The sequence below is a fragment of the Podarcis pityusensis genome (assembly GCF_964106645.2).
Source record: "Podarcis pityusensis genome assembly, chromosome: 2".
In the NCBI taxonomy this organism is placed as follows: Eukaryota; Metazoa; Chordata; class Lepidosauria; order Squamata; family Lacertidae; genus Podarcis; species Podarcis pityusensis.
This window is the reverse complement of record NC_138029.1, coordinates 32470352-32498236: the sequence shown is the minus strand read 5'-3', so window position 1 is coordinate 32498236 and position 27885 is coordinate 32470352. Positions and strand designations below refer to the sequence as shown.

Below are 27885 nucleotides of genomic sequence, written 5' to 3'. Positions count from 1 at the left end.
TATTTTGGTTATTGTTGTAGGAATGTTCATGCAATAAGACACCTGGATAAAATAAATTGTTCTGGCTACCATTGAAAAAAGGGGGCTTTGATCTGGGAGTGAGCCCTGTTGAATCCAGTAGGACTTATTTCTGAATAGATGTTGTTAGGATTGCGCTGTATGTGCATCAGTGAAACAAATCAAATGGTCATGCTCTCTAATGCATGTGACAGCCTCAAACAAGATGTTGGGAGTGTTTCATCCAATAAACTTCCATTGGGATAGCTTGGTAGATTTTTTCATGGGGTCAGACTACCATATATGGGATCGAGAAGAAATTTCCCTTCAGGTCAAGCTTGTAAAAGTTATCTCAGGATTTGTTTTGTTTCTGTTTGCCTCCACTTGCATGCAGACATAAAACTTGCCTTGCTAGAAGCTGTTTCCAATGGCACAACAACAAAGAACTTTACCATAAAGAAGATTATAGTCCTGAGAGATATGGGTTGGAGAACACTGTGCCTTTCACTGCAGCCTGTGTCAAGAAATTGTGGCTAAGCTTGCAACTTGGCTCAGTGGTGTGAATCATCGTTAGCAGCTTTCTGCAGTATGTCTGTTCTTGGCACTGTGGCTTGAATTTCCTTGGTTGATTGCAGGGCTCCACAGATGTCTTTGCGCCCCTCCCCAGAGTTCTCCATGAATTTCAGGGGATGCTTGGGGAGAGGTCTCCTCACACTAGCATGGTAGGAGCAGCATTCAGAGACTGTAAAAGGTTCAAGCAAAATGAAATAAGATCCACCTTCTCTCCTCATTTCAGAGGATTTGGGGCAGGAAGGAGCCAGAAGCAACTAAATCATGGTTGCCTTTACGTTCAAAGCTGTAAAACCCTGGTTGATCGGCAAGTGTTGTGGGTGAATGATTCTGTATTTCTGTTGTGGTATGGACCTATATGGCGATTTGAACAGTTTCCAGTATGGGATTCTTTAGGAATAATTGTTGGATAATTGCAAGAGTAAACCATTTTTCATACTGATTTTATTGGCAAGGTTTAAATTAACTATTTAACAATGTTTTTCTTGCAGGTAAGATCTTTGTTGTGTAATTTTTGCTTTAAGCATATTTGAACCATTTCACCAGGTGATAGAACCTAATGGCTCCACTCTTCTACTCCTTGTAGAACAATCTCGCAGAGATGACTTGGAGTCCTTGGGCTATGTACTCATGTATTTTAACCTGGGCTCCCTCCCCTGGCAGGGATTGAAGGCAGCTACAAAAAGACAGAAATATGAACGCATCAGTGAAAAGAAAATGTCCACACCCATTGAGGTTTTGTGTAAAGGATACCCTTGTAAGTTTATTCTCTGAAATAGATGTCTTCAGTATTGATTTCAAAGCTAACTCTTCAGTGAAACTTACATTAACTTGATGTTACATTTTCTGTTACCTCTCTATCTTAGAAATTATTCTAGCTCTTATTTGTATGTACTAACGCTTTCTTGTTATTTGGTTAAAATTTCATTTAATGGTTAAATGAAGGTATGTTGTTTGGCTGCTTTGTAAACAACTTCAACACCCCCCCCTTTTTTTGTGCTTCCCCTCTTTCCAAGGTGCTGCATATGTATGGATTTTTCTCTGTCTACACTGTTTGGTATTCAATGAGCAGCTTACCATGATGAACAAATGAGTTACATGTTCAGTCAGCACATGTTCAGTCACAGTGCATAAGTTACCAGTCGTTGCTTTAAAAAGAAATATCTCTCTCTCTGTTTTGTTTGTTTTATTGCATTTATGAATTACAGTTATATTGTACTTTTCCTCCAAGGAACTCGGTGGCATACATGATTGTGTCCTTTTTATCCTCACAGCAACCTTGTGAGACATCTTTGACTGAGAGACAGTGACTGGTCCAAAGTCACACAGCTTCATAGCTTGAGTGGGGATTTTAACCCTGATCTGCCAGATCCTAGTTCAGCAACCTGCTAACTTTTGTACCATACTTAATCTTTCTATTGTTTATACCACTGTGGACTAGAATAGGGCTCTCTACACTCCTCTGCAGGTTGCCTCTGCCGTTGTAGCCTAGTAATTTCCCTGACAGTCATGAAGGATTGTGCTGCATGTGAAAAAAGGCATATCACTTCCTGATTACATATGGGAAAAGCAGTTCACGGTTCTGTCACCTTGGTTACTATGAGAAGCATTGAGCCAATACTTTGGAAAGCAGATGAGCTGATGAATCTGTGCTGGATATTGTTGTTTGCACTGACTTTACAATAACATCAGGATTTCTCATTTCTTTTTAGCTGAATTTGCTACATACCTGAATTTTTGCCGCTCGTTGCGTTTTGATGACAAACCGGATTATTCATATCTAAGGCAATTATTCAGAAACCTCTTCCACAGACAAGGCTTCTCCTATGACTATGTATTTGACTGGAACATGCTGAAATTTGTAAGTAGTCAGTACTTGCTAACTTAATTTTTTTTTTAATTGTGGAAAACAGAGTGAGAGCTTGATATCTGACATTAAGTGCTGGAGGTGAAATAATATATTTCACAGTGCTTGTTCATGTTTGTAGCAAATGGCAGTTTGGTGTGAACTGTTACAAGCAATGAAACTGAAACCAATTTTAGCTTTATAACAGGACTAGTGGTTAAAGTATCAAACTGCAAATCTGTGAGCACTCACCTGGGAGTAAGCTACATTGAAACAGGGCGATTTGCTTTGTAGTAAACAGGCTTGGGATGCCTCTGTAAATCCTTGAAGACTGGGGATCTATATATATGAGTGGCAGCTAGCAATGTATCCAATTGTAAATAATCAAAGCTGATGATCTGATGTTGCCTCATTCTTTGCCTAGCTGTAAGAGGTTGTGCACATTTACCATAATCACTGGGGGACCAAATGGGTTCTCTGGGTGTTGTCTTCAGCTATTTTATAATTTGTAATGACCAGAAGGTATGGAAGCTGTAAGATAACTGTAGAATGACATTAAAATTTATGATATAACTGCATTACTTTGGTGGTCAGCTTGCGGTCACTTACCTTGTAGCAAAAACTTGGAAGCTTTGGAAGGCTTCGTAATTAGCAACCGTACTTCCAAAGATAGAAGTCACATACCCAAAGAGAAGACATAAATTTGTACTGCATTTGCAGGCTTTCAGTACTCACATTTTGTTTAGATTTTTTGATTAGCGAGAGATCCTATTTTAAAACAGAAAAAAAGCCTGACATTTTGTATTTACAGCAAGACAGACGAGAAAGAATAAATATTGTATGCTTGTGACAGTGGCTCTAGTTGGATTTCCAAAGTGTTTCTTGTTTCTTCCAAAAGCAAAAACCTTGCTACCTTTTCTAGTTTTTATTAACAAAACACTATTTGGATGTTGGGTCTGTATATCTATGTGTAGGTGCATTCATTGTTAGAGAAATCAATAAGTTTGGTTGGGGATTTAGGATTAAAACAGGATGGACTCTGACCTGGTTGAGAAGCAGCATACAGAAAAAATGGTAAAGCTCACCGCTTAGCTACTAGAACAAGCATTTGCAATGTTTTGCTTTCACATGTAACCACAAGCTGCCTAGAACAGGGAAGTATTGCTACGCAGGGTAAACAGTTTCTTTTAGAAAAATTTGAAACATGTTGAAACTTTTGCTTGTACCTTCCATTTAATTTTAAGGAAGTGAACCCTGTACTTCACGTGACTATGCATAAAAATCTTTTGAAGTCTACGTATCGGCAGAGGACTCTCTGACTCTCATGGGGTCAGAGACCACTCTCTCAGGTACTTGAATAAAGTAAGGTGAATCTCTCCATGGTTTCTGATTTACACACACATATATGATTAAAATAAAATTAACTATGTTTTTTAAATATAAAGAACTCAGTGTGTATGAGATGTTGCACAATAATTGGCATATGCATTTCATACTCCTGAGATTCAATATACCATTCTTTGTGAGTTGCATCCATCTTTCGTCCTTCCCTAATAGACTCTGTCTATTGAATATCTGTATCTCAGTGTTAGTCATTCTTTCTTCTGCAAATGTGATACAAGTTGATGTCACACCATTCTGTTCCGTCTGGAGCATGGTTACATTACAGACCAAAAGGGGGAAAAAACTGCCTTTGGATCAGTTCAGTACATTTTAGGTTTGCCAAGGCATTTTGATCCCTGAAAATCCACTCTGAGGCAGAAGCCTTGCTAGAAGGCCATGTGGTGTGACTTGTACACCAGTTCTTGGAACCAAAGCTGGTCTATATTGATCTGTTATACTCATGTGCAGTCACATTTCTTCATGATAATGAAGAAATATTTTGTACATCATTCACACCATAGATCATAGGGGTATCTTTTCAGTGAGATAGTTCATCATCAGGTAATTACTTTATTCTGTTAAGAATTCCCTATTCTGCCTGCCTTTTTGCAGTTTCCAAAAGTGTGCCTAACCCCCTCTCAAAAGCCTGGGCAAAGAGCTGTGTCTTCACTTGTCGACCCAGCAGATAATATTGGTGCAATATGTGTGTCAGCAGGGAGGAAGTCATCCCATAGGTGAGGAGCCACCACCAAGAAGGTCTTATGCACCACAACCACCTAACCTTCACTTGGTGATGGAAGCACAAATGCGACCTCCGCTACAGATGTTAATGACCTGGTAGGCTGATAGAGAAGGAAGTGTTCCTTCAGGTATTTGGCCTCCAGGTCCCTTGGGGCTTTAAATGTGGCAGCAAAGCACCCTAAACTGGCCTTCAGAATAATTTGTTAGCTGCTTACGACCAGTGTTATGAAGTCTCCCATAATCCATTTTGTTTCTGAACCATTGATTTCCAGTCCAGTTTCACACTTTCTGTTTCAGCTGTTGCATTTCCCTCTCTAATTCTATTGTAACATTAGTAAATATTATGCAGACATCAGGAAAAGGCAAAACGTGTTAGGTGATAACTTGCTGGTGTTCATTCCACACTTGGTTTTGTTGTTTTATTTAACAGTGACTTCAGAACTACAACACATGGGTTTCAGGGAAATTGTTGCTTTGCTTCACACTTTTTGCGAATAAGAATGCAACATGGATAGTGTTCTCTGTAGTACGGTGTTTGTTTGTTTGATCAAGCAAATTGTTAAGCATTTTGTATATATGGAGATTGTGCAGTACATCGAGGATAGCATTGGATTCAGTGGAGCTAAAATACTTTCTTCCAGCTGACAAAGCCAAGAATATAAGAAGTGTAATTTTCTCACGGTAACCAACTTTAAGCACAACAGCACTCTCCCCAGCACCTGATATTCAGATGCATGCACTTCCAATACTGGAGGTATCTGCCAAGTAAACCAGCATCTGCTATTTCTCCTCTCTACTTTGGGTAGCTACCAGGCTGAATATTTGTGACTGATTTCCAAGAATCATCAACATAAATCCCCTTATTCTTTGCTGCTGTAGAAGAAGAAAGACGTCAGGACTGCCTTTCTTTAAAAATATTGTCCGATGCTACCACTGTTCTTTTGTTTTTAGTGTAGTCATAAAAGTGTTGTGCAGCAGCTTTGAACAAATGTATTTTCCAACTTTGAGCTATTTTGGCCAAATACTATAGGTACCCAGGTGTTTTCTTTGTATCTTGTTAGCAATTGCAAGTTCCACATCCTCTGGCATCATGGATTTGTTCCATGTCTGCTCTTAGTAGGTAATATTTTATGAAATTGTGGCAAATAAGTATTTTTTATATATAAAAAACTAAATCCTGTTAAAAAGTAAAAAAATATTGTGATCACCATTCATTTCCCTTTTTAAAAATAGGTACGGGGCTGAGAGAATAACCTGCTACCTTCTGAGTCTGTGTCTGATTTGGACCCAGGGTCTGCTTTTCCTTCTGACTGTCTTTCAGTGGTCCAGATAAGCTCAGCAGTGTAGCGTTGACACTGCAACTACTCTCAACACTGAATACAGGTTTTTAACTAATTGATTCCAAATGTTGGTATAATGCCAAATTACATGTTCTTGCAGGGTGCAAGCCGTGCAGTCGAAGATGCTGAGCGTGAACGAAGAGAGAGAGAAGAAAGACTGAGACACACACGAAATCCTGCAGTTCGTGGCTTACCTTCCACTGCCTCTGGCAGGCTGAGGGGGACACAAGATGTAGCTCCACCAACCCCTCTTACCCCAACTTCACATACAGGTAAGCCAAAGAATGCCTTGAGGTGGGCTGCCTTCTAGTTAATCACTTCCTCTTGCGCCACAGCTTACTCCATTCAACACCTCAAGGCTTTTAGGGGGCCGGGGGGTAGGAAATTCTTCTTATTCTAGCCCGTTTTGGCATGCTTATCTTTGAATCCTACCCTCAACATTTAAGAACAGTATTTTATAACATTAATTTCTTGACTTACAAGCCTCTCCCTAGTTAGGCTTCAAAGGGGACTGATTGCCTTGTGGGTTTAATAGTTCTGACATTATGAAGGTGCTTATAAAGTGATGCCTCTGTCGGCTTCCCTTTATTGCAATAGTTTATTTTGTCTAGTAAATACAGGCACAAAATTAAGTTTTACTTTTTATTTTGGTCAGCAAACACATCTCCTCGGCCAGTGTCTGGAATGGAGAGAGAACGGAAAGTGAGTATGCGATTGCATCGTGGGGCCCCTGTCAATATCTCCTCGTCTGATTTAACAGGCCGACAAGATACCTCACGCATGTCAACCTCACAGGTACAAAACAGTTCTGATTTTTTTTATGGGGAAAAGACTAGGAGCTCAGTAATGTCCTTTGACAAGATCAGAGTAAAAATACTCTTTGAGTAGGATAGATCGTCTCACAATTATGTTTAGACATGCCATTCTCTTAGTTGATCTGAATTAGCTGAAGAACCGCTACTTGTGAAGTACTTAGCTTTCTGACCTTGAAGTTTAAGTGTGAAGGAGGGTGTTGTATAGGTTATTAAAATTGAGGGCTGGGTACCTCCCTTGTTTAATGCCTTTTTGGATATTTGTGTATTTGCAGGATACAGACTTTTAACAGCCATGGAAATATCAGTGACTTTTACTATACTATGTGAATCATCAACTGACTTAAATGTCATGTTTTCTTCTAACCACTGCAGATCTCAGAAGCCTTGTGCAAATGAATCAAAGCTATTACTTGTTACATTTCATGCCGAAGAAGGATCAATAAGTGCTCTCCTTTTATCCTTAGTACAGACTCAATTTGTCCAATATTACACATGGGCAATGTAAATTGTAGCCTTAGTCATCAGTCCTTTGTTCTGTAGTGTCTAGTTGCAAAGTTGCACCCATTTGGCAATTTTGACATGGCTTGAGCTGTATTTTCAAATAAATTGCCATTTATGGAAAATAGCTACCAGCTTCTGTCTGGTATAAGTGACCATCTGTAATCGTATCCAGTATAAGAGGAGTGTGCTTAAAGCTACTGTAGCACTGAAATTGTTATGCCTGTGAAATACGAGATTGAAAGAGGAATGATCTGTCTTGCATTCTTTGTATTACTTTGTTAGGTGATGGTACTATTCATACTACTTTGATTTTCTTTTCTTGTAGAATTTACTAAAGCTAGAAGTAAAAAATGATTTCCAAATTAGCCCTGGGCATGCATCCTTGTTGAAAGTATGGAGCTAAACTAGACTAGTTGTTGTGAATGAGTCTGTACCTGACTGCAGTAAGCAACCTTCTTGACCATGGGACAGCTAATTGCAGATTGTAACGTTTTGCCTACAGCATCCATTACTGGTTTATTTTAATAACCTGTGGCGTATGTTCAGAATATTTCAGTTGAATTACAGCACAGCTCACATAACAGGCTGTAAGTGTAAATTAATGTTGTATAAAAGGAAGAGTATTTTTGGAAGATAAATGCATATCCTGCATGGTTGTGCAGTGGAATGACAATTGACTCCATTTTGTTGGTCATTTTTTTGTTTGTTTCCAAACAGAAGGAAAATATTTGGTGCCTGAAGAGAGGATATTCACTAACATTTGCAGCTTGAAACATTCCAGTTTCTTATTCCATTGTAGATTCCCTCACAATATGTGTGACACACAACCAAAAAAGGCTTGGATTTCATGCAAGTCCTACAGTACTTTACAAAATGAAGCTTTGTGTCATGAAAGCCACAGCAGGGGACTCTAGGCTTTCTCATTCCAAAATAGTAGCTAAAAAACCAGTTGTGAATTTCTGAACAGTGATATTGTTCAGGTTTGATTCTAAGAGAAGGGTGTATGTGTGAGAACCAGAGAACACACTAAAATTTTGGGAAGGCCGGATCAGGAGAAGAGCCATTTGAAGGCATTGGCAAATTGATCTTTGACTTTGTGTCAGTTGAAGAAATGCTAAAGGAGCAAAAGGTTCAAAAGCTGAACAGGACATAAATGTGGATGTTGCAGTTGGTGTTTAGAGCACCAAGCATCAAAACTCAAACAGTCACAAATGTTAGACAAAGGCAGCAGATGACACAGGAGCTTTTAGTAGCTTTAAAAATAGAAAACTCTCAAACCAGTGGTGCCTGTTTGTTGGAAAGATAATTGAGGGTTAAAACTTTTTTCATAAAAAGTATAAAGGAGGAAATGTGTTGATTATGGTTAGTTTGGATTAACTGTTGCAGTAAGAAAAAAGAGAGATTGATTGTTTTACATCATGGCTATAGTGAGTTCCATTGACCACATTGGGACTTGGTTTTTGAGTAAAGATGCATAGAATTGTTCTTTGTTTACTTCACAAAAGTAAACAAAACTTCTGGTTTTTTTGCTGTTGTTATATCAAAACCATCATAAACTTTTGTCTATGACCAGTAGTTACTGCTAAAGGTATGTAGTTTGACTCTAGTTCAGAACCATCACAATTCCTCAAATGCTAAATAGTATCTGATACAAAGAGCAAAAACCTTTTGGGAAGACAGTCTTTAATGTAGAATAATATGGAATTTCAAGTTTCAACTCCATAGGAGCACAAATTTTGTCACCCATCACTAGTGTTTGCAATAAAGTGATTAAAGTTTATTATACTATATACTGAGGCTTCAAAATCTAAGATCCAGTCCTTAAACAACACAAGTAAGATTTTCTGGAAGCCCAGAGTCTGTACCTAATAGGCATTCTTTGTCATATTGATTATAAATACATTCTTAATGCCATACTTTTGCTTGATTTGAATGCTATCTCCAGTCTTAGGCAAAACAGATGGCAGCTTTTTGAACAAGTCTCTGAATCTCTTTTTCCTCTTGTTAATATCCAACAAATGTCTACTCCAGGACATGAATAAGAGGTGTATAAAGCATATTTCCCCCTTCATTCAATATACACTGGCCAGATTCACAGTGGATAAGATCTCCTTGATCCCTACTCTAAGATCCTGACATTGCATGCTGGGATGGAGCTGGGGAAGATGTTTCTCTCTAGGATTTAAATGAGTGTGTCCTGTGGGTGTATTGCAGACTTGATAATTTTGAAGAAGAAAAAATAAACCTTTTGGAGTTTTGAGACTATCTCTTTTATCTTCCATCTGTAAAGCCAAGCTCCAGCAGACCTCGAAGGAAGAGGAAGAAAGTGCGTATTTTAACAACTTAAATGACCTGGAATAAAGCACTTTTAGACTCTGAGGTGTAGTTGCCTGCTTTCCTTTACATCAGGGCCATTGAAAAGCAGAATGAATTGCATCTAATATCTGCAAATCTTGTTGGTTTTGATCATTGAACTTAGAAGGCAGTAAACGTCCAATAAGTCTTGTCTAGATCAGTGTGTCTCTTTCCTAGCTCTCTTGTTTGTGATGATGGTTTGCATTGCACATATAATTGGTCATTTTCATCTGAAATGACTACCTTATAAAAAATGGGTGTGGAACTGTGAAGTTTGCCTTGGCTGTGTTAAGTGAGTAAAAAGTAGTTTAAAATATTTCTGTACCGCTCCAGCAAAGATCCTAGGACCAATTACAAAAAATGTGTCAATAGACCGACCCTCCACCCCCTTCAAATCATTCATGAGTGTGTAATCGTTCTAGCAGCTCATGAATTTAGTGCAGTTTGATTACTTTTTTTTGTTTACTTGTTTAAAGTAAAATAGTTTATTTAAAAGCTTAACAACTGGTTCAGAAACATACTTTAAACATATTCGCAGTATTTCAGGATGAGACGACTGCTCATACTGTTCTCAGGACCTCATTCCAAAAACACCTGATAGGTTATGAGCCAAACAAGACTAAAACTACAGTTGGTTCATCTTGTAAATATAAATATCTTGGAAACCTGGCTCATTAAATGTTGAGAATCCCGAAAGTGAAAATCCAAGTAGATAAATTCCAAACTGATGAAGGTAAATTTCCTTCTACTAGCTGTAGCCCTCTCCAGCTGCTTTGCTGCCTTTGCCCTTCCTTGTACTTAACTGGACAACGGGGTGCTACTTCTCCATATATGTAAGAAGTAGTTGTGGGTTAAACAGTGGAATTCAAGCCAAAAAGGATCCACTCCCAATTTATTGTAGTAGATCATGTTAACTTCCACTGACTGTAAAAACTTCGGAGGATGATTAGTCTGATGGCACTGATGTTCCATGATATGATCCTTGTCTGCTACAAAATGAAGTATCTTGGTATATGAGCCTTCTCGCATGTACCTCATTCTTCCTAGCAAAGGGCACGTATTTCATAAGAAATTGTTTGAATAATCTGTAATGTGCAACTATTTTTTTCAAAAACTGAGCAAGGTGCTTCACAAAATGGTGATCATAATGCAGTGGAGCATTACACTGCGTACTTGATGCAATTACAAATGACCCTCTTTGCTAAGTCACAAATGTATGAAATTTCTGTGACCTACTTTTTCTATTCAGACTCTTGCAAAAGAGAATGAAGATTAAGAGTATGGAATCCAGCACTTCCTGAACGAAAAGAGATTGGCCTATCACAATAGCTTTTAAATACTGTTTCAAAAATATCCTTCTAGCCAAACTTGAGGCTTTTGAGTTTGGAAATGAAAATGTACGGAGTGTAGTGCAGTTGTTTCTTCAATGAAATTGGCTGTGCTTTTGAAATTTTCCACTTTCCTGAGGTGAGTGAGAGTAGCCCCTGCTAAGTAGCAAATGGTACCAGCCCACACTTCCTTTGCCACTGTAACATCTATCAGCAGAAAACTGGCTATGCTTCTGGCTCTCCACCAGTAATTTTACATCAGTTGTCTGCCTATGCATCCTTCCTGGTTACTGGCTTGAACTGCTTTCCCCATGCTATACTATAGTGCTGTGCATGGTAGCCTGTAGGGGCGGGGAGTTCAGCATTGTGGTGTAGAGGTTTAGCAGCAACAAAACACAGGTTGGCTAGTCCCTTAACAGAACTACAGTATACAAATGTGTGTCGTCCTTTTCTGCAAATCTCTGTGTGCTGACACACTGAAAGATTAAAGGTCTTGCTGTCTTCTTTCCTTTGAAGATTTCCACTTTAGTACTAATTTCTTTGGCTAAATGTCTTTGCTACCACTTTCAGAGAGTTTCCCTTGGTCATGAAGACCCTGCTTTCCTAACAAATCACAATTCTTGCAGTAGGTATAATACAACCTACTTACTATGCTTATGTTGCCATGAGAGCAGTCAGATATATATATATATATTGTAATTTTTCATAGTTACAATCCAAGCACGATAGCCTCTTCCACAGCTCCAAAGCATCTCAAACATGATTAAATTATGTGAATTCTTATTTGGCACCCCAGTAATATTTCATCTGTCAGCATTAAATCCCAATAATGATATCTTTAACTATTTCCTTGGTGACCACTCTAGCAGGTACACCAGGGGATGGGTTGTGTGTGGAGCCTGCGGGGAGCTGAGAATTTGAAGTTGCTGCAGAGAAAGAAAGGCAGAAAGAGAGCAAATGAGACAAAAGGCAGAAGATGGCGAAGAAAGAAGAGTTAATAATGATCAGAGAAGTGATTTAAGAGGGACAATTTTCTTCTCAAATGTTTGAATTCTACTGTACAGTATTAAATAAAACTGCTAAACTTCTAGGTCCTCTACATTGACCAGATTCATGCTTTGGCCTCTGCCAAAAATTCCTTCCAGTTGGTATGGTAGGTGGTTGTGGGCCAAGTGACACGATTCCATACTTAGTGGCCATATAAGAGATCAAATGGAGAGCCACTAAAGACTAATGTTGTGGTTCATGCTGGGTTGCTAAAGTTAGAGAGTCATAAAGTAGGGTGGGCAAAAGCCTTCCCTAGAGGATGAATAGAAGGAAAGCCAGGCTGCAATGCAGAAGTGCAATCAGTTTTTCCACCTTCAAAATCATAGTGGTTGGGAGGAGAATATTGGATACACAATATTCACAAAATACAAAAGGTATGTCTAAATCTGAAAATGGTTGGCATTCTGTCAGACATATGGCAAGAAAACCCCACCTCAATCATATGCATACCTCCAGATGACTGGTGGGGTCACTGATGACCAAAAGTTCCTCAGTACACATACCTCTCAAATCTTTCCACATGGAAAACTAGATGTTTGGTGGAAGGGTTCTAGCCTTTTCCCTGACCTACTTCTACATATGAAGTGAATCTCTTGTATGAAGGAGTATTTTGTTAATGTAAGCCCCCATTCGTGATCTGAAGAGGTACAACCCACACACAAGTTTATCACTTCAACAAAAAATGGACTACAGTGGCTCTGCCTTTTGAGAAAATACAAAAAGAGGACTGCTCCCTCTGGATCACTCGAGAATAGTCTTGACACATACTTGGATTCATAGGTCTGTATCTAATGTGCAGGGGTGGGCCGTATTCCCTTTTGTTGTTGAATAACGGGCCACATTCCCTTCTGATTAATCTGGAGGTGGGCAACATGATGGCAGTGGACAAGGCCAAAGCCAAAAGTGAACAGGCCACCCACTTTTCTCCCACATTAGCAGGCTGGCTGGAGAAGGACAGATCACTATTGCCAAAGGTTTGAACTGATAGCTTTAGATGGCTTCCTCTCCTCCATGGCTCTCCATTTCAGCTTCTCTTCTCTTTGCCCCTTCTCGACAATTTTCCCTCTTTGGCTAGTGGTCTGAACGAATTGCTTACCAAGGGCTTCTCTACCCTCTCCATTGCTTCATCTCTTTTGGCTTCCCAACCACCAGTCTATCTTTTCTCCCCTCCTGCATGAAATTAGATTCTCACTCTTGGCCTAAAGTCTGTTTTAATGAATTGCTAGCCATCAGTTTTGTGTGTAGTGAAGCTGCAGGGACAGTCCCCATCATACTCATGATATGATTCTATATTTGTGCATGCAACTGTATGCACACCACCATAGACGGAACAGTTGCAACTGTAAATCTGCATGCCATAGCATATCATAGCACATGTGGTGGTAGTGCACGTGGCCTAATGGCCCCTTGCTCCTAAGGGAATTTCAGCTGACAGTTCTGTGAATTGATCCATATCCTCAGTATTGCTTTTTCTTAATCAATGAACTTTATTTGCTCATTATGTACATGTAGTGCTGCTATATAGGTAGTGGTGTTTGGATGTCTTCCCTTAGCCATTCCTTTTACTTCACATTCTTCTGTAAAAGCGGGCCTTTAATTAAATGATGTAACATTTGATTCATCAGGTGTGTTCTAATCTTTCTCTCTTATTGTTTCAAACACAAGTTTTCCCAAACATGTTCAGAGGTTCTGTTCTTTTGGGAATTCTGGTTGTCCTTTTCCATTACCATGGGAAAGATGCAGGGGCTTGCACTGGTTAGAAAACAAAATTGGTCACGTTCTTGATTATCATGTACACAGATTTCCTTTTTGCTACCTGAATGGCATTGTGCCTTTTACAAACTCATTTTGGAAGAATGTGATGGCTTTCAAGCTTGGCCATCTTCTGAAGGATGGGAAGTGCTGATGTGCCTTCTATGAATAAACAGTTGACCCTCTCACTTCTAGATGGCTTAGACTGCAACAAAAACCTTTGCTGCAGTTTTGCTGAATTTAGCTTTACGTACTTGGAGATGGGTAGAGGGCATTTAAGGCTTAAACTGAATGTTTCTTCTGATGTTGCAGTGATTGCCCCCAAAGTAAGAGGGCCTTTCTCTCCCCCTCCTTTCTTTTTTACATAGATAAGCTCCACCTCCAGCTGTTAAGTGTTGGTGTGTGTATAAGCGTGAACATGTGTTAATTGCTCCGTGTGTAAAGGAAAGGGGGCATTGAGAACCACTGGGGGGAATAGACTTGAATCAGGAAGCTGTGATCCCTACTAACTCTGCTTGACCAGATTGAATGGAAAACTTGGCATTTATTAGCTTTAGAAATGTGTTGTACATCAAACCTGTTTCCCTGAGAATATGAGATTCTTTTGAATTGCCAGTGTTACACACACAGATGTGGTGAATCTGTAAGGTTAGTAAGCCTGCAAGATCTAAGTTGTGTGCTGTCATGGAGAGAGTGTAAAAGGCTGGCTGCTTTAACTCTCAAAGTTGTGCCCATATGCTTGTTTGTGGATCACAGCCAGAAGGCTTCAGATTGAGTTGGTACACACTTTAGTGCTAATGAGATGAGGGTTCTCTTCCATTGCAAAGAGTTTTGTAGTACTGTGCAGAGTAGTCGCTGTGACACAGGAAAATGTTTTTTGAATCAGTGGCCAGTGCTGGCGATAAACAGTTAACATGATGGTGATGCTTTTGAGCTGAGAGTTACTGGAACAAAAAGCACCTCCAAAAACTGTTGGTTGCCACCTGCTGCTGAAGCAGCCTTTCTTTAAACCACTAGTTGTTGAAAACACATACCTTAAAGTCAGGAAGTTGTCAGCTTTGTAGGGGCTTTCAAATCGCTGAAGAATCAATGTCTGCGAGGCCTCTGAATCAAGAACCATTCCAAATTCAGAGCAGCTCCAGTTAGAATCATAGTTGGGAATTATATATTGGGCAGTGGAATTGTTACAAATGGCTGTCTTTTCCCCCCACCTCAGAATAGCATTCCTTTCGAACACCATGGCAAGTAGCTGCTCGTCTCCTTCTCGTTGGAAAGCAGCACTGGGTGAGTCCATTCTCACGAGGCACCAGCTTGGCGGGTGGGTTTGGATTCACTCCTGTGGGGACATCAAATTGGGTGGCTTTTCACGTCTTTCAGCACTTTATTTCCTTCTACCTTGCAGATAACCTTAGTAGTAGGTATACTTCAAATTAATTAAAACTATTTCTCCCCCCCCCCCTTGAAAAATTGTAGTACTTCACTAGAATTGCTCCATAACTGTCGATAGACCAGATGGTATATTTGCAGGGTAACCTACAGTGTGGTACTGGAATACTTAAGGTCCTTCATGTGGCATTTTTTTCTCGCTTGGAAATCATCTCCCAGTAAAGGACAGAGTACATGCCTTGTTTAGCCTTCTGTTTTTCTGCTAATTCACTAGCCTGGTGTGTATGTCTGTAAACTAAGCAGTGACTTACCAGGACTACTCAAATATGCAGGCTTCTGCTTCTAAGCTAAGTTTTAGCTTAGTGCATTATCTAAACCTGGACTTGTGCTTAAGCCCTCTCCTTACTATAACCATGAACTTTGGCCAAGAAAAGCCCGTACAACTCATGGTTAGCGAAGAAGAACTTGTCGACCAACCTGAGCTTGGGTGACATGCTCAGCCAAACTTTGGCTTAGCATTTTATTAATTTTTATTTATTAAATTCATTAGTCACTTTATCTTGTCCAGGGCAACCCAAAGTGGCGTACAACCAAACAGACAATAATTTAAAAAATCTGATGTAGGGGTACACAACCCCTACATTTGGGAGGAGATGAGCAGCTGCTAGCTGCTCTCTGGGAATCCTCAAATTTGCATAGTCTCCATAAGCTTACTGTCTTTGGCTTGCCATGATTTACGAACCAGGCCATTGAATCTTAACCAATTTGGAATTGTACCAAGTATAGGAGAAATGCCACATCTGAAGGGGGGCTTAGTTCTGCTAATCACAAGATTATTACATGTTTGCTAGTAAAAGTTAGAATTGAGTGTTGTGTCTTATATAAGACCTGCATTCCTGAGCAATTACAGTACCCTATTGCAACAAAACATGTGAGTCTTTTTTAAATAGTTGAGAGCCTGCAAGAAGTGTTGTTGCAGAACTAGAACTTCAAATAACATGCCTTCCAACACTTTCAGCAAGTCCATTTCCCTGAGGAGGATATAAATGAAAGGTTTCTTATCACTCACAGACTCCTTGTATCTTAGCAGAAATCGGATCAAACATTTTCACAGCTATAAACCTTAAAATAACTTAAAACTGGATAGAGCAATAAAACTCAATCACACACCAGTATCCAGTACTGTGAAAAGTTAGGCTAATATTGTCTTTTAATTGCCTAATTTAAGTATGATTAGAACAGAGCATTAGTGCATCCTTTTACTCTCGTCCCTTTCCCACAAGCAGCCAAAGATTAAAAAAACATTTTCAAACTGACAATGAAGATGAAACTGTGCCTCTAGACTCTTTACAGGAGACTTCTAAATGATTGCATGGATAGAAAATGAATGGATGCCTGTGAGAGCAGCAGTTCTAAAGCTTATCCATTGATTGATCTTTTTGTCTTGACGATAGGAGCTTCAGCAGAGCAAAATGAAGTGTGTGCGTGTAGACAATCTGTAGCTTGTTGCCAACCTGTAGAGGCTGTTCCTTTTGCTTTTCGGTCAGACTGAATTCTTGTTGCTTAGATCCTATTACTGGGCTCTCTCCCTCTCCCCGCCATTGTTATAACTCCACATTACACTAATCTCTCACTACCTTATTTCTCTTCTCCCTGCTGCTTTTGTGTTCGTTTGATTCCATAGCCCTTTACTTTGTTAATTACATTAGCAAACTGATTATCCACATGGGTCAGATCATCTGGATAATCCAGCTGTTCATAATTTCGACTGAGTGAGAGGATTCTCTTCTGAACCACCTTGAATGAAGAGTTCACACTGGGTCCTCCTAACGGGATGCTTCTGCTTGTCTTGAGAGTGTGTTAAAACAAAGGCAGGACCACAGCAGAGATTTAGAGTGCCTGTACTTTGTACTCTGTGGGAATTTTTCAGCTAGCTTACCCCACTTCACATGGTGGTGGTGGCGGTGGTGGTGGCGGTGGCGGCAGGGAATTGAAATGGGTCAGGCAGCAAAGATCAACATTTTAGCAACTAAAGTGGGTAAAAATTTCCTCTGAGTGAAGAACTGTAGAATCCAGTCCACTATCAAGGTCTTTGTCTGTAATGATTAACCTCTTGTTGCATGTCAAAACATCACCGCTGCTGCAGTTTGACTTAATAACAGGTCCCTATGAACTGTGCATCAAAAGAATAGTCCCAATTCTTCCAAGGGTCAAAACTATGTAAACAGGCTATTTGTTGTCAGTCCAAACATTACACAGAGCTGAGTAGCTTAATTTTGGCTGCTGTAATATTGAATTTAGGATTGCTTCCACAAGGCTTGAATGAAGTATGGATGGATCCTTTGAAACTGTTCTTCTCACCATCAGATTTGTGCAAGCTGTTTTCCAAATCCACTTAGGTTAGAGTTTTTATTCCTTTGCCACTGAAATTTTATTTTGTGGTTGTAAAGGAAGGGACTTCCTTTTGCACCGTCCCCATAACTTGCAGAGTGCTTAATTGTTTGTTTGTTTGTTTTTTTAAAAAGGCGAACAGTGGTTTCCCATCCAACACACGTATATTTGAAGGGAAGAGACTGAGGCAAATTTCATTCCTATTCTTGTGAAAGGAAACTTCAGTTTTCATTTTGAACCAAAAAGCCAGAGGACTTTCAGAGAATTTGTAGGTACCTCAATGGCTGATCAAAGTGTTGGCGCAATTCTTTAGAAATTGTTCCTTCTTTGTTCAGGTATGCAGTGTGCTGAAGCCTCCACAAACTAAGACTGACAATGACTAGACTGACAATGACTTCTAGATCCTAGAATTCACTTAATCCTTATCACTTTCAGCATTCTGGTTGTGATTGACAATCTACACTGCCAGGTTGGGCACAAATTTCTGATTGCAGAGTTCACAGGGGCCTTGCTTAATACTGGCATATGCTATGGAAAGGATCTTGTAGAACATATTCAATACAGTGTTGCTGCTAAAAAGATGGGTTTCTTTTATATAACACTTGCATTTATCACCCTGTCTCTTGATTTGGGTTTCATTACTGATTCAAGAGCTTACCCAAGTCATCCGGTCTTTTTTGCCAGCATGTGCTTCTTCCCTCGTTCTTCATACTATTTCTCCTTGTTCATGAGGTGCCTTTGTTGCCTTAGCCTTTACGCAAAAGGAAAATGCCATTCACTTCATGGGTGCCGCCTGTTGGGTGTAACGGCGATTCTGTCAGGACGTAGATTTGTGCACACTCATTTCATCCTTCTGAAGTGAATGCATCTGCTCAGTTGTATTGGCCAAGAAGACTTTAATGGATCAGTTTTTATGCCGTTTCAGTAGGTGTGGGCTGATATTGACACCCTGTTCCTTGGCTTCAATAGATTCCTGCTCTGGCGACGACCAGTATTCTCCAGTCTGCTGTGCATCGGTGAAATGTTGCCATTGAGGGGCAGATAATGCATGGCTGATCTCCTGTTACCAATGGCTTTTACTAGCAAAACTACCCCAAACTAGAGCAGAAGAAATAATACAACTGGATCTCTCCTTGCTACTTAAAGATACTCGCAGGAACATGGACAGAATCCAGCAGTTGCCACTACAAGAGGCTTTGGCCAGAAACCTGATAACCTTATGTGAACTCTAGCAACACAGCTGGAAAAGGAAGAGACGGTTTACAGCATTAACCGCCTGTTATTTAATAGCCATTTCAGTTCTCCCTCCACAGGCGGCAGCCTTTCCCCCCTTTTTATTGTTCTACTGTAACTATAAATCTTTTACTTGGTTTAAGAAAGTTTTGTATTCATTTTGCTAAGATTCTTGGCTTAACTCTCTGTAAAAAAAAAAGAAATCAATCTCGTTTTTGTCTGATTTGGAACCTGTGTAGAAATGTGAACAATCCTGAAGTTTAAAACAAAATAAAAACAAGACTTGAAACTTCTTGTAAACTTAAGTCAGGCAGGGAATGTGTAAATGAATTTGAACAGTCTGCTTTTATTTTACACTGTTTACTTTTGTATGGTCCCATTTTACAGAGGAGTATTCTCAATATTTTTTTTAATACATTTTTATTATCTTTGCTTTTGGCTGTCTTGTTCTTCCAGGGTTTGTTTTTTTTTAAAGTTCAGTCACCATGCAGCATAAACATATTTTTATTCCAATGTTTATTCGTCTCTAGTACTGTCCAAGAAAGAGCAGAAGATAATTTTAAAGAGAAGTAGCCAAACCCAGTAGAGGTGATAAGATCACTTCATAGACTCTGAAGAACAAAAGTCAAAGCTCTAAAATAACCTGTTCAGGAAGGTTTTATTAAGTGAATGTAAAATGTATTCATAGAGCAGGGTTCCATGTGAGTGACAGGATCCATGATTTCTGCTTGGTTTTTGGTACAGATGCCAATAAAATCTGAATGCTGTCACTGCGGTGTGAGCAGCGTTGTAGTAGGTGTGCTTCTCTTGAATACGCGGAGAACGACAAGTGCTTAGAGCTTGCTGCATTATGCCAAGGCTCCGAGCTATAAACAAAATGTTCCTGCTGCGAGATGCCAAGAGAACATTCAAGCTTGTTGAATTCTTTAATATTAAAGTGTGCAAGTCTGGAACAACTGGCCTTCAGCTGATGATATACATAAGTAATGGCCAAAACACTTACCTTAGCAAATGAGTGTGCCAGCTATAAATATGGAAGAACCTTTGTTTTCATGAGCAATATATTTATCCCACTGTAATCTGGGAAAGTAGAAGGCATGTGAATCATACCAAATACCACTCAAAGTACCATCAGTCCCACCTTGGGAATGAAGATGCAATACATAGATATGTTGTGTTACTACTTTTTAATCAACAAATGTGAGATTCATGCTTCCTTGGAAACTTGGTGGCTAATAGAACTCCATGGTTTTCTTTTGCTCTTAATTTGCAATTTTTTAAATTGTTTCAAAGCTTTGCCAGTTCCTTTTTAGTTTTGTGGATATGAACAATCTTGTCGCTTTCCTTTAGCTATGTTAGAACATTAACCAAGTGCTTATTTGTATTTTAAAAGTCTTGATTTGATGCAACCCACAATTGGGGAAGTGCAATGGGAATGTTTTTAAATGTTGGTCCATGGAGAATTTTGCATAACTGTATCACTTGGTTACTGTGGATGTTGGTTCTTTAGGCATGTGCACTTCCATTTTGTACAGTTCTACACTTCTGTGTGCTTTCTTTGTAAATACTTGTGGTCAAATGATGTAATGTTAGAGACTTATAAAGGCAGCCTCTTCTTCTCTATATATATCTGGAACCTTCAATTGCTGTACTATACTTAAAAAGTTGACTGATGCAAATTTCTAGACTTGTACTTGGTTGTGGGCAGTCTGCGCCCTTCCATTATAGTTAAATCCCACCATCACCTACTGAAAATATAGTTAGAATGTCTCTCTAAACCTGTGTACTGGTATCAAGTTATCTCGGAACACCTCATTTGTATTACCACTGTATTTGTGTACTTTAATAATTGTGTAAATAAATTCATAAGGACTTCTATCTATTTTGCCTTTATTTGCACATCTAATGGGTTCTCTGCTTATAGAACAACATATTTATTCAAAGCCAACTGCCAGAAATTTTAAGGCAGGGGTGGGGAACCTCCAGATGTTGCTGGACTACAACTCCCATCTTCTCAGTCTTATCAGCCATGCGGTCTGGACCTGATGGAAATTGGATACCATCAACATCTGTAGGGTTATAGGTTCCCCACCTGGGTTTTAAGGCCAGGCATCTGCTTTGACTTCTGAGCTTTCTTGTGGAGTTGATTTTTGTTTTGCCTGCTTTTATAGTTTAGCAAGGTTTTCCCCTTTCTCCTCCTCTTGTGTGCTCTGGGAACAGTATTGGTTTCTAGATGAGATAGTTGTGAAGACAGCAGTGTTCATTCTGCTGGGATGAGTGTGAAATTGACCTGGGGTGTGGCCACTGAAATTTGAGGGAGGTGATGTGAAAATCTTCTGGGAGTTCTATTGGGAGGAAATGGAAAGTTGGAAGTGGAAAAAGCAGGGTGGATTTATCACCAAAGGGTGAGATACACTATAAGTCAGTGGTTCCCAATTAGCTAAGTACTGTGGACCCCTACTTTTGAAAATTTTGATACCTGTATGGTAGTTTTTGTTATGTGGATGGTGCCACAGACCCCTAGGTGGGTTATGTGGACCCGTGGGGTCTATGGACCACCAGTTGGGAACCACTGCTGCAGGCAAAAATGGAAAGGAAGATCTGGGTCTATCTCACTGTACCATGCATTTTTCAGCATTGGATGCTGAAACATTCATATAGCAAAAAGAGTCAATAAGTAAGGACTGAGATGTAAACTTAGGAAACTAATCAATATCAAACCCTGACAAAATGGAGTGATTCCTACCACCAGTGGCAGTCACAGTCTCTTTACTGTACCATGAAATGTAGAAGCTCAGAAATAAAACCAGACATTACACAGTCATGTAGAATAAGCATGATTGTAATAAAAGTCACATGGCTGTTAAGCCTCCAGTGGGATTATTCCAAAAGTAGCAGGTCAATCTTTGGGAGACCTGACTCATCTAAAAGATTGCTGCGCTATACTACTACCCAGCAGAATACTATATCCTGGAGTGGCTAAGCAAAACAAACAGTGAAACCTTCATACCTTGGATGGTTATGTATCACTTACACTGCCGTCTTCAGTTGCGCTGCAGTTAGGCTGTATTTGGTCGTTCCAAAAGTGAGACAGACAAGGGCTTGTCCTTCACCTAGCAATGTACCTGGCAGTAGAAGTTGGATATGCATGCAGAGGTGAACTCTTGTTTCAGTATTTTCCAAACCTTATTTTCTCTCCAACTGGAGGCACGCCTCACTTTTACAGCACTTTTAAGAGTTATTGAATAAGAACTTCTCTGTCCCTCTTGCAACAGCCTGCTGCATTAGTTTTGTTCCTGTTTTCCCTCCTTGCAGCAGCACTCAGAACAGCCAACAGAATACAGCAAGGACTCAGAATTAGAACCAACAATATTCTACATCATTAAAATAATAAAATGCAAAACAGTAACTACTGAACAGTATTGAAAGAAGGATGTGGGGGAAACCATTTTAAATATCAGGCAGTAAATAAGTACTTAACGCTGATCTAGGAACAGGATTGAGAGCTTGTTGAAAGCAAAGTTGTCAAGTGGAAGCAGAATACCAGTGTAAAGAATTATAATCAAAGCTTTTGAGGCAGGGAGTTCCACATACAAAACACAACCATAAAAGGTCAGGGTGCAGTCAGGGACTTTTCTTCCCCCAGCCCGCTTTCTGCCAAGAAGAAAGAGGTCAGCACCCCACCTCTCCTGAACTAGCTTGCTCCCTCACCTGCATGCAATTCCTGATTGCCCATGGCAGGAGTGGGAAACCTGAGGCTCCCCAGATGTTGCTGAACTACAACTCTCAACAGCTATATCAGGCGTGGTCAGTGGCCGAAGATGATGGGAGTTATAGTTCAACTGCATCTGGAAGACCATAAGTTCTGCACCCCTGGCTAGTGGCTACTAGGCGAGTGCTTAAATAGAAGGCTGATACAAGTTTTCTTTTTACAAGTGTGGAAGCAATTTATTTTGGGTGCTTTTTGGATTGCCTTTTCATGGCCCAATTTGAGAAGCGCTACTGTCAGGCACCGACCTACTTACTTTCACTTACTTGGTGTTCCCTCCACAAGACTTATGGTAGTCAGCACTGATGGGATGCTAGTGCCTCTGTTCATTCATCATAAAGAAGAAGTGTTGGCCTGTCATTGGCTACATAATTCTCTCATACTGGCTAGCTATAGCTATAGGATTAGAGTTGCTTTGTCCAGCAAATAACTTAAAATCCAGAGAAGCTCTCTTACTGTATTAGTCTCACAAGGAAGCAACCTGGGTAGAGAAGGGCTTGGGGGCTTTATCTCTGGCCCCACCCTAATACATGGCTCCCTCTGCCATGCACGGGGAGAACTGAAGCAAGTAAGCCTATGCAGAAAGATCTGGACAGGTGTTGGCTTCCCTGGGTCCTGGAGCACTGTTAAGACTTCCAGTATCCAGGGAAGTCTCAACATAGAGGCCTCCCTGCTACAGGCAAGAGGAATGGGGAGCCAAGCAGAGGTGTGCTGTTAGGAATGGGACCAGAGACACAGCCCCACACTGCAGCTTCATGAGAACAAAGTGAAGGGGGCCAGAATTTTGACTAAAACCATTAAGTGGGCTCCAGATGAAACAACCGCCTCTTTCTGGACATAAAGGCTTGCTATATGAATTTATGTGACCTGTACTTAATGAGAGTAAAGAACAATTTTGTCTGTGGTGTTTTAACATTTAGCAAAAACATTTCTTCAAAACATTTTTAATTTTTTTTAAGAAAAGCCCTTGAGTTACTGGCGTTCCAAGTTAATTTTGCCTGCAGTTTAATATGTGTGCTTTTTCCTAATTTGGGTTGTGCAGAAGCTGTTGCCATCTGCCCCTCCATATAATTCACACTCATTCAGTGTTCAACCACCCTACAGTAAAGCCTGGCTGTTATTTTGTCCTAATAGTACTTTGCCATATGGTGAGCTGCTCAAAATAAACAAAAACAAAGAAATCTAGATTTAACCTAGTTTGTGTATCAGTAATCCTAAGGATTTTAGTTCCATAGCAGAAACTAGTTTCTAGACTTTTCACGCAAAGTACATATGTATTTGAATAATATTGGGATCTGCTCTCTTTTCTTTTCTTTTTAATGACTGGTGCGGTACTGTACTACGGAAGTGGGGTTAACCCTTTTCCACATCTGGTTTTCTTAATTTAAATTCCTTTGCAAAAGCTTCTGAAGGGGAGAAGTTAAACAGAGGAAAAGTGTTAAAACCAATTATTTCCCTTCACTGCAACCCCAGCCAGAACTTTCCGTCTCTTCTCCAACCCCTCAACCCCCAATTTCAACACCACCCCCACCACCTGAGGGTGATCCTAATCCTGAATCTGCTACAGTTTGTGTGATTGCTCCCCCAGCCCCGTATTGCAGCATATCTTCATTTAGAATGTTTATCCCACTTCATAGCCCTGAAAGGCTCTCAGGGCAGCTTATGAAAGATTACCCTATTCAAATTTGGCTTCAGGAATAGAAGTAACATGGCGCCCTTATGGAGCTAGGATTATCAAGGCGACATTCCCTGCCTTTATGCTTAGTCTTCCCTGGTTTTGACACTTAGCTTTTGCTCACTAGTCAGCAACTCCCACTGTTCTGCGCGCTAAGCATGCAAAGTGTTGCGCGTAGCCCCATCTTTAAACAGCAGCGGCCGCAAATTTATGCAGACCCTTATTTAAAGCCCAGTGTTACCCTGATCCTACTGGTATTGCTGTAGAAAATACGACGGAGCAGGCACATTTCCCACAAATTGTGGAGCTGCATAAAATCCCTGGCACCTGAACTGGTTCAAGAAAAAGCAGCGTACATCCTTTTTTAGGCTTGGTTCCAGAAGTGTGAGGATTATGTTTCAGTGGTAATGGTTAACAACTCAGAAACCTAAAGGTCTGGGTAGTATTAAGTAGTCAGAACCCAGTGCTTTCAAAGCTCTATGTTCCCATTTTAAAACAAAGTTTACATCCACACATTTAAAATACAGTTGCCCCCAAAGAATACTGGGAACTGTGGTTTGTTAAGGATGCTGGAAATTGTAGCTCTGTGAGGGTAAACTACAGTTTCCAGGATCATTTAAGGGAAACCATGGGCTTTAAATGTGTTTTAGATGTATGGTGTGCATGTGAACTTTGACTTCTTTGACTTCGATGTTATTCCTCATGTAGGTTTCCATATTGTGTCTCAGTAAATGACACAACTCTTCCTTTTGCTACTTAAGATAGATTAGTGTGCCTTGTGAGATAGGACGGAAGCGGAGCTTGGGGTCATTGGCTTAACTTGGTCATTTGACCTGTTTTTATATCAATGCTCCATATATTAAGTGAAAGGACAAGCAGTTAGAACACTAACCACCTACATCCTTACTTAAGGTCGGTCACAAGAATTAGAACTTCCAATTTTTGAAGTACCGTATTTTTTGCTCTATAAGACACACCAGACCACAAGACGCACCTAGTTTTTGGAGGAGGAAAACAAGAAAAAGAATATTCTGAATCTCAGAAGCCAGAACAGCAAGAGTGCACAGTGCACAGCAAGAGTGCATCGCTGCACAGTGAAAGCAGCAATTCCTCTTGCTGTTCTGGCTTCTGGGATAGCTGCACAGCCTGCATTCGCTCCATAAGACGCACACACATTTCCCCTTACTTTTTAGGAGGGGAAAAGTGAGTCTTTTAGAGCAAAAAAATACGGTATATTTCTGGCCTTCAGTTTGTGGGGGAGAGCTTAGAATTGCAGGCAAAGATCACCTAGACAACTGCAGATTAAAAGTGACAAAGCAACCTGATGGAGAAGTCAGATGTTTTTCCAAAGTAGTCAGAAATAAAAAAAAAACACCCCTCCAAGCCCAGTGTGTTATTTCAAGAAAAATAGCCTAGCTTATATCTGTCTGGACCCACCAACCTCTGATCTAGAAGTCTTCTCTCCCTCATTCTAGAAGTGTGAACATGATTATTTTCCATCTGCTTCTCAGAGGCATTATCTATTTTTATGTTTCAGGTTTGGAAACCTAGCACGACAAATAGATGCCTGAGCTGAGGCTGGATAGAAAATTAGGCTGTTGACTATGCCTCAGAATAAAATAAAAATAGCAGAAGAATGAATTTTCAGAGCCATAATTCCTGATGCAACAATATTTTGACAACAGAATAAATAGCTTTATTCACTATGGTTGTAACAGTTCACTAGAAAAGCATAAATCCAGATTACATTGACATGACATCCACATTGTATTACATTAAAGTGCATTTACATGAAAGCAGGGACAAAAGTGACTTCACTTGCTTCAAACCTGTCACGAGCACAGTCGTACACAGCCATATATTGCACGCACACATGCACACGCCGACAATTGAGACAGACAAATCCTGCACAAAACATTGCCCATAGCACACAAGAGCTTTGTTCTCCTGGAAACCCTCCCTCACCACTGAGCTGCTGCAGCAGCAGCAGCAGCAGCTGCTGCACTTTTGAGAATGAAGAAGGCAAACCTCTGAGCGTACGGTAACGGTTGAAGGGGGCTAGTTTTGTTGAAGTATGAAAAGAATTGCATAGACTCTGGATAAAATAGCGTAGAAGGGACTCACCAGAATGGATCGTTTCCAAGCATCTTGTGCTCACACACCCTCATCTCATGCCCCAGGGTGATGTGTGCCTTCAGCAATTGTGTGTTGAAGGGGGCAGGGGAAAAACAAGGCTCTTGGTCACTATTTAAAGGTCTGTTGCATCATTCAACCTATTTGGTTCAACTGCTTTCACGCCTCCTCCAAACGGATAAAAATATAGATCTTTATATACTACGTATTTAAAAAGAGAATAAAAAATAATTTGGTACTTTTGCTTTATGGAGTAGAGAACCCAAGTTGGTTCTTTTGTCTGTTCGGATACCTGAATGCAGGGATCTGTGTGCGAGAGTATCAAAGGACCCACAGTTTCCCCTGCACACACAATCTTCCCCATTCATCTTAGAAGGGCATACTGCGGACCTAGGCTGCATATTCTGATACGTGTGCCGCATCCCTTGAAAAGAATCAGAACCTTTGTCCATTCAAGAGATGCTATGCGTGTTCTTGAGCACATGCAAGTCTCTGGATCAAAGGGTACGTGTGTAAGCTGCTGTAGCTCATTTTCATTTGCGGACGTGTTCTCCTGCATCAACCCTTTTGCGCACATTTGCATTCACACATACATGTTTACATACATTCCTTATAGAAAACAGCTGGAGGGAATAACAGAAAAGTCCATCAAATATAGAATAGTCAAACGTCATCTGGCACTGTGTAAGTTATAGCCATGTACCGAACAGAAAACAGTGTTGCAAATTTTACTTCACAGAACTGCACCAAGAGGTAGGGGGTTCTTTTTATCCCTTGCAGTTAGCATAGAAACTCGTGGAAATGTTGTTAATTGTACATTATGCATAGTACATTTCTTCTCTTGAGATTTTGCCCCCACCCCAAAAAAAGATACATAGATACATAGTCAATGAGAAGGTGATGGGGTTTTTTCCTTGTTTTTTGTGAACAAAGGCATTGTAAGCAGCTTTCTGTCTTGAGAAGAAATGTATAAAGCCAAGACTCAAATTGTCCCAGTAAAAGGATTTTCCTTTGTATCCCTGATTTCTGAAATCCTGCACTTCACAAGCTAGTTAAATTTATGTCCCTTAAAAAATGACACCTGGTAGGAGCTTGGACAAAGGAACATCATTCCTCCCAGCATTTATGACTGTTTAAAACTACTGTTTGGCCAAGTCCTGTGAGGTGAAAGCAACACTTCCCTATGGCTCTAGCTTCCCATTTCTTATCTCCTTTCTCTCTTTCTCCTTTTCTCTTCTAAATATGTAAGCCGCGATCCGGAGGGTTACTGAGCTGAGTCGTTTATTATTACTATTTTTATCAAAATGGCAGCCCCACTCACTCCTTGACAAATAGCTTTTGAAGGGAAGTTGTTAATATTTAGTTCTTTCCTTTTTATTTCACAACAATCAACATGTTGCTTTCTAGGACTGGAAGTGTAATCCCCACTGCAGTTTAATAATAAAGAGTACAGCATTTGCTGAGGGCATGTGATTCTGCTCCCCTGCCCCCAGCACAGTCCAGAAGCAGATGTATAGTGTTGAATAAGCTCTACATGAGTCAGTGCAGCAGAACACATGTTTCCTAACCATCTTAAAACAAAAGGCATAGCCAGAATTCTGCAAAGGATCTGCAGCTGAGGAC

General features: G+C 40.1%; 1 protein-coding gene across 7 annotated transcripts in view; it reads left to right on the top strand.

The window, feature by feature from the left end:
• The window catches only part of CSNK1D (casein kinase 1 delta), a 38089-nt gene extending 10512 nt beyond the window's left edge, over positions 1–27577 (top strand). The window contains exons 5-10 of one of the 7 annotated variants that reach the window (XM_080993946.1): positions 1154–1324; positions 2280–2428; positions 5978–6149; positions 6533–6672; positions 14892–14959; positions 18422–20563. In XM_080993946.1, the coding sequence (XP_080850072.1) occupies positions 1154–1324; positions 2280–2428; positions 5978–6149; positions 6533–6672; positions 14892–14924 (665 nt within the window). In that variant the 3' untranslated portion in view covers positions 14925–14959; positions 18422–20563. Of the gene's footprint in view, positions 1–1153; positions 1325–2279; positions 2429–5977; positions 6150–6532; positions 6673–6964; positions 9573–11742; positions 14632–14891; positions 14960–18421; positions 20564–25666 lie in introns of those variants that run through there. The other 6 variants (XM_080993945.1, XM_080993944.1, XM_080993942.1 and 3 more) reach the window with 6 other exon arrangements.
• The last annotated feature ends 308 nt before the right edge of the window (positions 27578–27885 follow it).